The sequence below is a fragment of the Psammomys obesus genome, unplaced genomic scaffold (genome assembly GCF_907164565.1).
Source record: "Psammomys obesus unplaced genomic scaffold, mPsaObe1.curated_primary_1811, whole genome shotgun sequence".
In the NCBI taxonomy this organism is placed as follows: domain Eukaryota; kingdom Metazoa; phylum Chordata; class Mammalia; order Rodentia; family Muridae; genus Psammomys; species Psammomys obesus.
The window spans coordinates 3,042,233-3,057,980 of record NW_026594311.1 but is presented as its reverse complement, the minus strand read 5'-3'; the positions used below and the strand labels follow the sequence as shown (position 1 = coordinate 3,057,980).

Below are 15,748 nucleotides of genomic sequence, written 5' to 3'. Positions count from 1 at the left end.
TCTCTGCACTTTGCTCAAAGTTGGGCTATGAGTCTCAGGATCTGCCTCGAAACCCTGCAGGGTAGAGCCATTCAGAGGCCCTCTGTGGTAGGCTCCCGTACTGGTACTTATAAAACAAGGTTTTTTTAGAGATAAAAATAAATGGAGAAATTAAAAAAAAAAAAAAAAGAAATAATGAGCTCCATAGAGTTATACATTTAAATGCCTGGTCCCAGTTGATGGAACTGTTTGGAAATGATTAGGAGGTGTGGCCTTGTAAGAGCAGATGTGGCCTTTTTGGAGATGGTATATACATTGAGTGTATTAATCAGGGTTCTTTAGAAGAACAACACACACACACACACACACACACACACACACACACGGAAAGGGGATTAATTAGAGTGGCTTACAGGCTACAGTCCTGTCAGAACAACAATGACTGTCTACCAACAGAAGTTCTAAGAATGCTATAGCTGTTAAGTTCATGAAGGTGATTGTCTTAGCTGGTCTTCAGTATTCACCAAAATCCTGAAAAGGTGAGCTTCTAATGCCAGTCAGGAATGGACTTGCTTGCCAGAGAAAGAGCAAGCAGGCAGAGAGAGAAAGAGCAAGAGGGAGAGCAAGCAAGAGAGAGAAAGAGGTTCCTTCTTCCATGTTCTTTATATAGGCTGCCAGCAGAAAGTATGGCCCAAATTAAAGGTAGATCTTCCCACCTCAAAAGATCAGGATCAAAAGTAGGTCTTCCCACTTAAAGTGATTTAATTAAGGGGGGGAACCTCTTACAGCTGTAGCCAGCCATTCAGGTTTTAGATAATTCCAGGTGTCGACAACCAAGAGTAGCTACCACACTTGGGGTGGGTGGGCTTTGGGGTTTCAAAAGCCCATGGCAAGCCCAGTGTCCTGCTCTGCTTGTGCCTGTGTGCTGCAGGCTCTCAGCCATGATGGTCATGAACGAAGCCTGTCTTCCCCCCACCCTGGTGGTCATGAGCTGTAAGCAAGCCCCAATTAGATGCTTTCTTCTATAATTGTTTGTAGTCATGGTGTCTCCTCAGAGCCACAGTAACCAAGAACAGTAACCAAGACATATACCTAGACAGTAACTAAGACACATTCTTTGCTCCAAGCATTTGGAAACAAAAACCACATAACTGAAAAAAAAAATATGAAGCCCTATGAATAAAAAAAATTAGCATTTGTAACAAGTGAAAATGAAAACATAAAAAAATTGGATGCTGTGGCAAAATCAGTCTTTAGTAAAAGATTCATGGCACTAAAATGCTTACATTAGGAAAGAAAAAAGGCCCCTGTCAATGACCCCTGCTTTTGCCTGGAGAACTAGATAAATTTAAATTAAATACAAAGTAAAATAAATAAATAAATAAATAAAGATGAGAAAAATAACTGAGATGGAGCAGAAACAAATAATGAGAATAAAACCAGTTGTTATTTTTTAAATTGTCTTTAAAATGTATTTTCTGTCTCTAGGTGTTTTGCCCGAGTTTCTGTATGTCTGCACACCACTTGCCTTCCTAGTACCCACAGAAGCCAGAAGAGGGTATCAGACCACCTGGAATTAGAGTTGCAAATGTTGTGAGCTGCCATGTGGGTGCTGGGGATCGAACCCAGGTCCTCTGGAAGAGCAACCAACGCTCTTAACCACTGAGTCTTCTCTGGAGCCCCTGGTGTTTTAATTTTGCAGAGACAAATAATATTGACAATGCCATAACCAGACAGATAAGGAATAAATGTAGAAGACAGTAACTTCCAGTCTTGAGAATGAGAAGGATAGCATCACTGTAGATTTCACAGAAATAAAAAGGGAGAATGTCACGAGCATCCTTGTTCTAATACACTAAAGCTTAGGTAAAGTGCACAGACTTGCCGAAAGATAGTACTGAAGTTCACTTTTAAACAGTAGAACGCCTGAATAGTCACACACGCTTTCTGTTTCTTTCTTTCTTTGTCTTGAGACAGGGTCCCTGGCTGACCTGGAACTCACTGTGTAGACCCGGCTGGCCCCCAACTCACAGAGTTCGCCTGCCTCTACCTCCTGAGGCCTGGAATTAATGTCCTGCGTCACCATACCGAACATAAATCTTTAAAATCTAAAATGCGTAGTTAAAGCACTTCCGCAGGGCGAACTCTAGATATAGATGGGTTAGCTCATAATTTCTACATTAAGGAAGATTTAAGATTGTGCACAAGCTCTCCTAGAAATTTTTTTTTAATAAGCCCCTCCCTCCTCCCCTCCCGGTCCCACCCTCCCTCCCTTTCTGCATGCATGCCCCTCCCCAAGTCCACTGATAGGGGAGGTCCTCCTCTCCTTCTTTCTGATCTTAGTCTATCAGTTCTCAACAGAAGCGGCTGCATTGTCAGGGTTCTAGGTTATCTCCATGGATAGTCCTAGAAAATTTAAGAACACATAGTCTCTCACTGTAATCTTTCAGCCTAGCACCAGTCTAGCACAAAGACCAAGACACTGTGTGATAGAGCAGAGACAGTCATGGACTCTTGTCCCTTATAAACACACCGAGAAATTCTGAGCAGAATTTCCACACACTGAATCACAGTGTATATAAGTAGAAGTTAACCCGCCATGACGAAGTGTTAGATGAAAAGGAACTGTGATGAGAGACAGACAAGTGTGCTGGGAGAGATGGAATTGGGCTTCAGAGGGATGTAACTGTAAGCTCTGGCCTCATCTGGCTGGGTGACCTCAGAGGGATGGGAGCAGGAGGAAAAGCAGGAGGGAAAACGGAAGAGGAAAAGGAAAAAGAGGATGGGATGAGGAGAGGGAGGGGAGTGGTGATGAAAAAGAGGAAGAGGGAAAAGAAGAGAAAAAGGATGAACAGGAAGGGAAAGGAGGGGGAGGGGAGGGGAGGGTTTGTTCCATTTCTTAAACATATGCTATGTGCAAGGTGTTAATTGATCTCTCAGTTCTCTGGTGGTGTGAATTTCGTATTGTATGATTTTAACTGAGCCTTAGGAAGCTTTACCGGGTTATTAGCAGAGACCAGCCTGTTAGATGGTACCTTAGCTCACAGCTGCCCCATGCTCTCATACACAAGGCAGGCTCCTTTGTGGTAATCATTATTCTGCAACAGTTAATGAGGCCAGCCGATTGCTATTCTCTCTTGGAATTCCAGCAGGACTCAAGGGGGCACTTGGGAGTGTTCCAATTGGGTCAGAAGAAGGCTATCTATCCGCTCAGCCTTTTGACCACCTGGCTCCCATGGTCAGCCTTGCAGATATTCCTAAGTCTCAGAGGGAAGAAATCTCAGTCTCTAATGGAAATGTCCAAAGGATGCCCAGCTCCCCAGTTCCAGGAGCCAAGCCTGAAACGTCTTAGGGGCATTAGACTTCTATCTTTCATCCAGCCCAGAGGCTCTGTGCTGTGATCACTGGCATGAGCAATCCCCAGGGCTTCTCCGGGACTGGAACGCTGCTCTCCAACCTCATCTGATACAGAGCACCCCTGGGTCTGCCCACTGGGGCCCCTCCCTGCACACTTAAAAGAACGGTGGATCTCTCCTGTAGAACCACAGTGTGAGTGGAGTAGGATACACTGCCTTCTCTGGTGACCCACAGAACCAAGGGGAAACTGGCAGCGGCTGCCACAGGGGTGGGGGAAGCTGCTCCAGCAGAACAGGCTGGTCCTTTGAAAGTGATTGAAGGCTGGGGGTAGAGATAAAGGTAGTACTGCCATGAGCATGCTGAAGAATATGAATAGAGCGGCCTTTGTCTCTCTGGACTACTCACTGGGATGGAGGAAAAGAAGCTTGTCCTTCTGAGCCAGGAGTTGCGCTGCAGCTCTGTTCATGGCCATTTCCAGACTCAGGCTGGATGAAGCACATTCTTTCCTCTCTTCCGGAAGCTCAGAGCCTGGGAAGGAGCAAGGAGCAACAGCAGTGGAAGAAGGAGAACGCATGTGAACAGGGTGCTTTCCTAGCAGGAGGGCTTGAGGTAATTGCTCACTTTCCAAGAGGAAGGAAAGCACCGTGGTGAAGCCACCCATGCGAAACATAATGCTGAGATAGGGCTGTCTAACTGCTCCTGCCACTGCCTTACAGGGGACTAACACCTACATATCTTTCCCCAAATGAACACAGTCTTGAACCCATGGGTTCTCCAAGCCCTTAACAGGTGCTAGATGCTGGGGGGCCATCTGAAAAAGACATATTGTCAACCCACAGCCTGGTTGGAAAGACAGTGATACTCATGAAATAAACAAGGCCAGACCAGCCAGTAAGGATCAGAAGACCCGAGTGGGGCTGTGAAGGGCACAGCATCTGGGAGCCAGCAGGGCCAGGTGGGGAAAGGATGACAGGGGAAGGTACTAAGAAAGCCAGCTGTTAGGAAATCCTGAATCTCCAAGAGGAGGGGCCTCTAATTGTCTCCCTTTGCTCCTGGAGAGTCATACCAACTTGGGGACAGTCAGAGCCACTGAGTAAGGCCTAGAGCTCCATCGGGGAGACACAGAAGGGACACACAAGCCAGGCATGGTGGCGCATGCCTTTAGTGCCAGTACTCAGGAGGCAGAGGCAGGTGGATCTTTGAGTTCAAGGCCAGCATGGTCTACAGAAAGAATGTCAGGACGGCCAGGCCTACACAGAGAAACCCTGTCTCAAAATGAAATGAAGCAAAAACAAAACAAACAAACAAAAGAAGGGGCATGCTAAGTCAGAGAGCATTAGCTGGTGTGTGCATGAGAAGGCCAGTGGGAGGCCTCTGTGATGGTCCAGGTCTGGAGTCTGGCTCAGCTAGAAGGGGTACACAGGCATCTTATTCTCTGCCGTCCTCTGGATGTCAGGAGTGGCCATTTGCTCTGTTCTTGTCTCCTGAAAGTTTCCCCTCTCAGTGACCAAGGCTCTGAGCTAGGCTAGGCCACCTCTTACCTTCCCACACTTTCCTTCCCTGGGGCATTTTTCTCCTATATCCAAGTCCTCATGCTCCCTGAAGCTCAGAATACACATCTCACTCATCTTCTGTGGCCAGTTCAGATGCTGACATCTGCCTGTTCCACGTCCACCATCATTTCACAGCCACCAGTCCTTACAAGCGCGCATTCAGACCTGCCCTTCAGAGACTCAGACATTCAGGAATGCCTATCTCCTCTCCCTGCTCCTCCATCTACCCGTGCTAAATTGTCACAGTTTATTGATGGCCTTCTGGAAATCAGACATGCCTCAAGTAGTCTCCGCTGTGGAAAAGATATTAGCATTTCATAGATGAAAAAGCAAAGGCCTCTGAATAGCTCTATGGCTCAATTGATGATGGTGCCGGGTATGCAGAGGTCTTCCCGGGATAGCGCGGCTGCCTTCCCAGAGGCTACCAGACTCTGTGGACTCCAAGTCCACATACTAGGTACCCACCAATGCTCTGGGCTCACTTCTCAAACTTCCAGAACAAACCCCACCCACACAGTCCTGCCCATCTCAACCCTTCGCAGATACTCGGGATACTGGTATGTTTACAGGTCTCTAGCTTGACATCAAAGACAAACAAGCTGAAGGGTGCTGCAGAAGCATCACCTCCCATATCCTCCATTTAAAAAAGCGCGTCTGTGAAGCTCAGAGAGGGCTGTGGAGTCACCCAAGCTCACACAGCACATGGGGGCAAAGGCAAGAGCAGCCACAGCTCTTCTGAGCCCTGAGCACATTTCAGTTACGCTAACTCTTTCTTATTTGTCTCCTGTCCCATATCTACACAACCTCTGGATGCTGTATCCCACGCGCCCCTTGCTATAACTCTGTGCCACAAACGCCTCATCTCTGTTTGCCAGCTGGGGAGACTGAGCCCAGCAGAGGAGTTTGCTCAAGGGCACACAGCCGGGTAAGTGACTACGACGGTTCACTCAGGAGAATCTGGTTAATGCTTGGTTATGGGAAGGCAACAGAAACCCTCACATTTCTAAGTTCAAGAAACAAAGCCCAGAGTAAGCCTCAGGGGAGCCGGGAGCGGCAAGCCGGAACCCAGGGTCACCGCCTCAGCGGCACAGGCTGTGAGGTCCCTGCCCTGCGCTTCTTGATATTTTTTTTTCTTTTCCATTTTCAGCCATAATATTTATTAGACAAATGCAACATTGTCATACCAAGATCATACTGTAACAGCTTCAGGTAGATGCATTTATTAAGACTTTTTTTTTTTTTTTGAGACAGGCTCACATATATAACTCAGGCTGGCCTTCCATTCCCTATGTAGCTGAGGATAACCTTGAACTTCTGGGCCTTCTGTCTCCATCTCCTGATTGTGGGATTACAGGTATGTGCCACCATGCCAGGTTTATGGGTGCTATTGATCCCAAATAAACTGCATACCCAGCCCCTAAACACACTTCTAATATGCTACAAAACATTTACATCCTCAAACACAACTGTAGTAATTTTGGCTTGAGTCACTTTGCCTAAGATCTTTTTTTTTTTTTAATCTATTGATTTTAAAACCGACTGAAAAGGTCACCTACAGCCTAGTCAGTGAATATCTGAATTTCTAAATTAACATACTTTTACCTGGATTTGGCTTGTAACCTAAAGCCAGTTTTAAACTTTCATTTCCTTTCCCACCTGTTTTGTTTTGTTTTTGTTTTTTTTGTTTGTTTGTTTGTTTGTTTGTTTTTTAATCAGTGTTCAATGTCTTCACTGGTCTCCTCCACAGCTTCAGCCCTGCTGTGACCTTGGTGGCTACCGCACAGCTCACCAAGCCCCCACAGCCTGCTAACCCAGACTTTTAGATTTATAATTTTAATCTTTAGCGAAAGGATCTGCCTACCTCCTGGGGTAAACATGCACCCCTGGCCGGACGTACTGGCAGGGACCATCGGTCGGCTGACTTCCCTACTGCAAAAACAGCCACGTAACTCCTTGTCTTCTGCGGATGAAGGTGGCTTCCAAGGACCCTCCCGTGAGCAGTCAGATCTCTCAGCTACTTGGCCAGGGTCACAGCTGCCCTGGCTTTGATACTTTTTTCATCCAACTCAACACGGATCTGATTGCATCCCTGGAATCAACTGTGTGTGCTGTTGTGTCTGTGGCCCTGCCTCGCTCTCTTCCCTGAGGCCACACACAGAACTGCAAAGTGCTCGTCTCTCGGAAACAACAGCCACCATGCAGACCCTCAGAAAGGAGAACCACAGCTCGGTGTCCGAGTTCATCCTCCTCGGCTTCTCCAGCGAACCACAGAGCAGAGTGGCCCTGTTTACCTTTTTCCTTCTGCTCTACGTGATCACCCTCCTGGGCAATGGCCTCATTGTCGCTCTGATCTACCTAGACGCTCGCCTCCACACCCCCATGTACTTCTTTCTCAGTATCCTGTCTGTGGTAGACATGAGTTACGTCACTACCACTGTGCCCCAGATGCTGGTGAATATGGTGTGTCCAAGGAGGGCCATCTCCTGGGGTGCTTGTGTAGCCCAGATGTTCATCTTCCTGGTGCTGGGTATTGCTGAGTGTGTGCTCTATGCCATCATGGCCTATGACAGGTATGTCGCCATCTGCTTCCCCCTTCACTACTCTCTGCTCATGAGCCGTCTAGTCTGTATCAAGATGGTCACCATCTGTTGGTCCATTAGCATCACTGGTGCTCTGGTCTACACTGTCTTCACCATGAATCTGCCATACTGCGGCCCCTACAAGATCAACCACTTTTTCTGTGAGGTCCCCGCTGTCCTGAAGTTGGCCTGTGCAGACACGTCCTTCAATGACCACTTGGACTTCATCTTAGGCTTCATCTTACTCTTGGTCCCTCTCTCCCTCATCCTGGCCTCCTATGCCTGCATCTTTGCCTCCATCTTAAGAATCCGCTCCTCCCAGGGGAGGCTCAAGTCCTTCTCCACGTGTGCATCCCACATCACTGTGGTCACCATGTTCTATGGGCCAGCCATGATCATGTACATGAGGCCCGGCTCTTGGTATGACCCAGAGCGGGACAAGAAGCTGGCTCTCTTCTACAATGTTGTGTCTGCCTTCCTCAACCCTATCATCTACAGCCTCCGGAATAAGGATGTGAAGGGGGCTTTTCTAAAAGTGCTAGCAGACAGGGGAACAGCCCAGTGATCCAGGACTGGAAGGATGGATGGAGCTCATTTGGCATACTGAAGACATCAGTTCTGAACAATGTGAGTTTTCCTGGAGCTCTGAGCAGCCAAGAGAGGTTGCACCACTCCTAAACAGAAAGCCCCACCATCGTTTGTAAAGTTTTCAGCTTTCACCAAAGACTCTAAAAACTAGGTGCTAGTTTTTCAAATGCTACTTTATCTGGGGGTTCCTTAACGCTTATACCTCTCTTCCAAACCCCAATCCCACATAGGGGAAAAAGAAGGTTGTAAGGGAAAGGGGATGCATCCCTCTTTCCTTCTTCTGCTGGGTAGGGCCGTAGGATTCTTTTGGGGGCAATACCGATATCCACCATCAGGAAATCCAGATGTCCAGATAACTAGCAAATAGCAAGCGCAGCAGCAGGACAAACCAGCAGCAGGAGTCCTCCTCCAACTCCTCCAAGCAACCATACTTTTCCTCTGGGCTGTCATATTTATACTCCCCAAAGTCCCCAGAATTCAACTAATTCCAGCCGGCAAAGACCGCACTCCACAACTAACAGGTGCGGACAAACTAAAATCCCCCCACTTGGGATTATAACAAAAAAAACATGTTTACATATCATAACCCAAAGCGTCCACAATATAGTTAAGTACTGGAGCCGAAGGGTGGTCTTTAAAAGGCTGTCCTTAGAGTTCACGGACATTGTCTTATTGCTTTTCCTGTCTCACTCCTTACTTCTAGACGCTCCTGTCAGCTCAACAAGAGCACGGTCAAGTGTTTAATGTGAACACATACTTTTCTACAGTATAAAGAAATTTGGATTAGAAAATGGTGTGAGGTAAACTATGAAACACACAGCCTTGGGCCGCTGTTTGATGCACACTTTGTAGCTAATATTTGGCATTGCTTTTTTGTGCTAGATGTGATAAAGTCTAAGCTAGAGTGATTTTAGATCTATCTGGAAAACTGTGGCTAGTTACTGATGTAATCTGAGCTCAGTTTGGACAAATGACTTTTACTTGGGTCATATTTTAAGATTTATTTTTATTATTTTTGAAGTATGTGTGTGTGTGTGTGTGAGAGAGAGAGAGAGAGAGAGAGAGAGAGCAGGTGTCTGTGGAGGCTAGAGGTGTCGCCTCTCCTTGGAGCCAGGCTTAGAAGTGTTTGTAAGCCACCTAATATGGGTGCTGGGAACCAAACTCAAGTTTTGTGAAGAGCAACGTATGCTCTTAACGCTTGAGCCATCTCTCTAGCCTCTTACTTAGTTCATTTAAAATTTATATTTTAAGTCACAATTCTGAGAAAATAAGTATATGTCATATATTTCACAAAATAAAAAATAAGTACGTATACTGTATCTGTATATCTATTTACCCATCTACAGACACGTGACTGAGAGAGACAGAGGTCGACACATTAATCTTTTCTCATGCTTTGTGCAATCCACTTTTTCTTTCTTTAAAAAGAAATTCAGACAGGGTTGGTGAGATGACTTTTGCAAAGACTTAGGTTCAGCTCCCAGCACCCACTTGGCTTCACCATCGTCTGTACTCCTGTTCTAGAGGGTCTGAAGCACTCTTATGGCCTCTGCAGGCACAGCAGGCATGTAGTACAGACATACATGTGGGCAAAACACCCATCCACATACAATTAAAGTAAACAAATCCTGTTAAAGAAAATCAGACAATAATAAGTAAAGTTAAACTTCAAACAGTTTTCTTTAAGCGATCTTTAAACTGGTCTATTCAATCTTCCATTAAACTTTTGCTTGGATTCAATTGAACTTAAGAGAATGATGCACGAATTATTCTCATGTGTTTAAAATAAATAAATACAATTTACTGAAGTGTGGGCAACTTATCCCTGGCTACACCACTAAAGAAAATGCTAGGTACCCTTAAGTGCCCAGGTACCCCCAGGGCTGGTTAAGACGTTATGAGTCCCTCCCCATTTCAGGATAAAACGGATGAGCGAGCTGCTCAAATTATCCCTTTCGGTCCTACTGTTCCTCCCACCCCACTGGATTATCAACTCTTGGAGTCAAGAAATAGCAGTAAATAAAAATAAATTTTGAAAAGTATTAAAATATTGGCAAAATTGCTCAGTTTGATTAGCTTACATTCAGTGTGTTTATTTTATTTTATTGAAGGTGTTTTGTTTTGTTTTTGAAGCAGGGTCTCACTTGATATAGCCCTGGATGGCCTAGAACTCACTATGTAAATCAGGCTGTGCTGGAACTCACAGAGATCCACCTGCCCCTCTCTCTCTCTCTCTCTCTCTCTCTCTCTCTCTCTCTCTCTCTCTTTGTCTGAGTGCCTGGGATTAAAGATGTATGCCACCGTATCTGGCTATTTCATAAAAAAGGAAGTGATGGAGAAAAGGAGGTTATGAGCTCCCTGGTTCAGTGTAGTAGTGTAGAAAACAGAAGCTCAGCCTTATTTCTAGGTGAGCAGAACTATACAGTGTGCACGAACTTAATTTTACATGAAATGTGCCTTGTTTGACTTAGCCCGGCCTGTAAGTTCCCAGTGTCTGTCTTGTTGAATCAGCACAGAATCCCTGTAAATCCCATGGCAGTGCCTGGTACACAGCAGGCTCAGAAAGGGACTGAATGAACAATAAAGAAGTGGTGAGCAAACGGATGTGCCGGAGACATTAATGGATACACTACTATCCCGTTGCTAGGTTTACAATTACTCTGAAGTATGGTGGCGTAAAACAACAGGCATGACCTCGCAGTTCTGAAAGGCTGGAAGCCTGGTCCAACTGGGCTGGAGCCTCTGGCTCAGGCTCTTCCAGGAGCCTGAAGGCAAAGCAGTGTCTCAAGACGGCACCGGGGCAGGATCTGCTCACTGGTGATGGCCATGCTGATAATCACCAGCTCACACACGCTCTAGATGCATAACCCCGTCCCTTTATCTGCAGTTGGCGTTTGACCTGATGCCCTCTGTGCTGCTCTGCCTCAGGAAGGTCTTGGATCACCCGTGTCCTGTGTGGCTGAGCTGTACGTGCTGCCCAGCCATCAGTACATACAAGCCGTGCTACTCTCTTGTTTCAGGCACCCACTGGAAGAGCTGGAATGTGCCCTGTGGACAAGCGAGGAGCTAGCACATCTGAAGCTCCGTAATACTTGATGGGTGCATGCATGAGTATTCATTACCACCTTCTCACAACGGCCCTTTCTGGTTGGCTAGATTGCCTTCATTTTACAAATGAGGGAGGCAGAGAGACAAACTGTCCTGCCCCCCTGCCAGCCACTAGAAGGCAAGAGTCCCAAAGCTTGTGTTTGCCCCTCTGAATTCTGTTTCTCTTGTTACCGACAGCTTTGGACTCTCCGGTTCTTCCAAAGTTTGATATTTGCCAGAGTGGCTAGAAACCCGTAAACGCAACCTTCAGCCGTGTGTGCCCTAACTAACTATGTTAGTTAGTTAACGTAACTATGTCCTGTTCAGGACTGTAGGTGTTTAATGAGAAGCTACATATCAAGGACACATGGCAGATACGGAACTGAAGTAGGTTCCGTGGTCTCTTATGAATGGAAATCATGTCTCCATTTTTCAGATTGTCTTTAATGAAGAACAAATTAGTTTAATTACATACACAGTAGGCCAAATTCAACTCTTTACTTTTGTAAATCATTTACTATCTTTTTTTGTTTTGTTTTGTTTTGTTTAACATTCCATCTTTACCCAGAAAAGAAATGAGGTTTCTCTGTAAGCAAATTTTCTGATCAGAAAAAAACAATCATCTATTTAGCTGTGTCTCTGGCCAGGAAATTATTCTTGTGGGAGGGTCCATGCCCTCAGGAGCAATCTGTAAGGTTGAGTGAGAATGGACTGTGGGCCTACAGAGCTCTAGGGGGCTTCAGGGACTGGAGGTTTGCCCAAGAGTCCCTGACCTAGCCAAAATTCTATTCTTGTTCTCTTTGAATCCTTTCCTTCCCAAGACAGTTTGCACCAGGGCTAATCCCTTCATGTTCGGGTCACATCAGCCTTCCTTCTGCCCCCCACGTGTACCCTGGGTTCATTTTATATGATCCACTATTTGACTGAGGCTAGCAGCACAAGTGTCAATAGCACAAATGCTGTCCTTAAATGGCCATGACCTAGGAATGCATGCCCCTTCCTCCTTCCCCTGAATTTTTGCACACTCGGTCCCTCGTACTCAGACTGCCCTTCTCTTCCTTCTCCACATATCAAATTCCTGGTCATTTTCCCAGACTCGGCTCAAATACTACATCTTCAACAAACTCTTTTCTTGACTGTGGGTAAAAAGACTCAATGGGACCTTGTGTGTCATTATGGAATGTGCATGTCCTTCCCCAGGCCCTCTTCATGGTGAACCAATCCCGGAGCTCATCACACGCAGAGCTAGGGGCTGACTTTTGTTTATCTTTGGTCTCTAATGCTCATCCACCATAGACGTTTCTAGAGTCAACCAAGTAGCCGGTGAAATCACAGCATAGAGAGAAACATGATAAGGTCCTCAGGCGTAGAGAGGTGGTTGGTAAACATGGAGCTGACACCAGCTAGGAGCTGCCTAGGGCATGAGGGTAGAGGCAAGAAAAGCAAGGCTATCTACTGGCAAGGGAAGGCTTCAAAGACCTGATCTGGATTGGGAGGCATGCACGGATGTTTTACAGGCCACATACTATGGCAGGGCAGCCAGGGCCGAGGGAGCAACAGGAGCTGGGGCAGACACTGGTGGCTCTTGCTGCCCCTAGTTAAGGATCAATCAAAGAACTATACAAAGTGGTGGTGACGCTGGGGTGCTGGACAGGAATGTGCCCAGGAAGGGCTTTGCCCACGCACAGGGCTGCTGACATTGTCTTCTGCACACGGGAGCTAGTACAGGTTTGCCATCAGAGAAGGAACAGATAGATGCAGGGTCAGATGTCTGCACATAAGAGCCAGTGCAGGTTTCCCATCAGGGGAGGAAAAATGTGTGTTAAAAAGATGGCTGGAGCAACTGTGTAGAAACTGATGGCCCACAGAGCGCTGCTGCTGAGAAGGGAGCGATCTAGGGTCTCATGAGTGTTTGGGGGCTGCTCGGGCAGGGGAAAAGGAATTCATGCTGAACCAGGAAAATGCTGGGAAAGAAACAGTCCTCCTGGGGTGTGGGAAGAGTCCTGGAATGGGAGACTTCAGGGTGGTGATGGGGTTAGCAAAGGTTTCTCACTCCGAGGACAGCACAGGGGGCCCAAGTTACATACAGCCAGAGTTGGACAATACCAAATCCTGAGGTGCCTTCTGCTAGAGGGGTAGACAAGATTTGGGAGCAGGAGAAAGCTGCCACTGAGGAGCTTGCTCGGCTCTCATCGTAGTTGGGCAAGGAGGAGACAGATGCAGCAGGGCTCATGGTCCCCTCATGGGCTTCCCACCACTCTCACCCAGGACACGGGCGGCCCAGCTTAAGGGAGTCCTGCCCCCAGATCTTAAGGCTCTGGGTTCAGCTCATTTCAGAAGCTCCCTAGAGCTTGGATGTGGTTCCAGATGTCCAGCTGGATTCCAGCCTTGCTCCTAGAGTAACTTGTTACCTGTAACTCGGCTCTGCACAGTGGGTCCCTGGGCCTCTGGGAGCCAATGAGTTTCTCATGCTCAGAAGGATGAAGTCAACATTTGACCTTCTTTCCTTTCTTTCTTTTTTTTTCTCCATCAAAATTTTATTGCAGTAAAGTTTTTTCTCCTCAACATAACATGTTTATTATTTGGGAATTTCATACAGAGCACCCCAATCACATTTACTTCCTATTCTTCCCAAGTTCACCCTCCCACCCTTGCACATACACACAAACCCCCAAAAAAACCCACAAAGTCCAATTTGTGTTGCCCATATACTTGCTGGAGCATGGTTAAACTCTCAGTGGCCTTGCCCACTACCTGCTAAAAGCCATCAGCTGTGAAGAGCTATATTTTAGCATCTTTATCAAAAATTTTAAGCTCTCTCTTCAATGGCTTCCTATCTGGATTGTTTCTTTTACGGGGAGGGGCTGTCACAGGAGCCTCCATTGTCTTTCATTCTCAGGTATGAGCCTGCCATTGTTATTGCTATCCAGCAAGAATGGGCATCTCCCTTCCCTTTGCGCAAAGACCTCAAAGGTGAGCATTCCAAGTCCTCCTACTGTCTCACTCTGACTCAACTCCAAGATGAAAATCCTTTCTAGGGTCTTCTTGAATCAGTGCCTGAGTTTCTGGCCCCCATTGTGCTTCCTATAGGGAAGAGAAAAGTTCTTCGCCAAATGGCCGGAAATGCTGAGACACAAAGGGCCTGAGAGGCCACTGCGTTGTTTGAGACCCTCACACCTGCTGTCCTGAACATGAAGATTACCACATTCCACACTAAATGCCATCACTTTCACTGTGATTACGTGAGTGTTTAATGAACTGTAGCTGATTGCTGATGATGATAACCATTTGTATACTAGTAATGTTTGCTTTGCATGATGTTTATTTTTGAGCCCATAACCTTTGCTGTTTAGTCTACAATATGTCTGTAGACCAGAACAGCTCAAGGACTCTAGATACTTTGTCTGCTATTTAATGGGTTGAAAATGCTCTGGGACATCACCTGGCAAGGAGAAAGGGCAATTCATTCCCTTGTGTAGCCAGAGCTCCCAGAGTGCCTCATGCTTTTCTTCCTGGAGGAAGAGCCACTGAGTCAGCTCTGGCCTCGGGTCTTGTCTGAGCCTGACAGCGATGTCCTCAGTATCCACAGCCCTGTCCCAACTGAGTCTCAACCCATCTTAGAGCCCAGAAGAAGGAGCAGCTTGGCTGTCCCAGGGGAACAAGATACCTCAGAGCCCAGCACCTCTCCCTCTGGCCCAGAGATGGCTGCTAGAACTGTCCCATCTGAATCCCCAGGGCCAAGCACCACTCCGGAGTGGCCTCCAGAGTCTGAGGCAGCACTGTCCACACCCTCTTTCCTGCAGGACTATATGCCCAGTACAGGAGTCTTCTCAATTCTCCTGGAGAGCTGGCAGCTGTGCCATCTCCAGCTGTGCTGGCCAAGAGCCCTAGGTAAGAGCCCAGGGAGACCCACAGCTTCTGTTGGCCAGCTGGCCATGTGTGTCTGACTCTGTCCCTTTTCCAATCTATAAGGGGGGGGGTGTCCATTTGTCTCTGTCTCTTCATTCCTTCTGAGTCTGTCTATTGTCTCTGTCTCTGCCTCTGGGTCTGTCTCCTCCTAGCCTCTTGTTTGCTTTCATTCACTCCTCATCCATTGCTCTCTACCACCTGCTTCTGTTTGCTGTGCCCATGTCCCTATCCCTCCCTCCTGGCCCTCTGAGGCTCTCTGCCTGTGTCTTGAGTCTACTCCTTCTGCTGTCTTTCTCTCTTAATGTCTCTCCTGAGCTCCCTCTGTCTCTAGCTTTGCACGGAGGACAATCCTCTCCTTCCTAACTCCCAGCCATCTCTCTTTTTTCAGAACCCTCTCTGACTCACAAGGCTTCCTCCCCCTTGTGAATCTCCTGCTAGAATATGGTCCTTGCATCCTCCTCCATGTCCACATCTGTGCCCAGCCTTCCCCTGTCTGGAGTTCCCTGCCTGCCTGCTCCTGTATTCTTCCTCCAGCCCCACACTCTTCCTCCCCCTCCCCTCTTTCTATATTCTTCAACACCTCTTTCTGTCCCTAGGTCTCTGCCTTGATTTTCACCTTATAAATTCCCATTCACAGCCGTCAGCTCATTGTGTGTGTGTGTGTGTGTGTGTGTGTGTGTGTGTGTGTGTGTGTGT

The 15,748-nt window shown here is 47.1% G+C and overlaps 1 protein-coding gene across 1 annotated transcript; it reads left to right on the top strand.

The window, feature by feature from the left end:
* The first annotated feature begins 7,085 nt into the window (after positions 1 to 7,085).
* On the top strand, positions 7,086 to 8,033 carry LOC129685099 (olfactory receptor 2A12-like). Its single transcript, XM_055618471.1, has one exon. The coding sequence runs from the start codon at positions 7,086 to 7,088 to the stop codon at positions 8,031 to 8,033; it is 948 nt and encodes a 315-aa protein (XP_055474446.1).
* Positions 8,034 to 15,748: the final 7,715 nt, after the last annotated feature.

Excerpts from the sequence above, each read along its gene's own strand:
- LOC129685099 (XM_055618471.1), top strand. The coding sequence starts at position 7,086 with ATGCAGACCCTCAGAAAGGAGAACCACAGCTCGGTGTCCGAGTTCATC.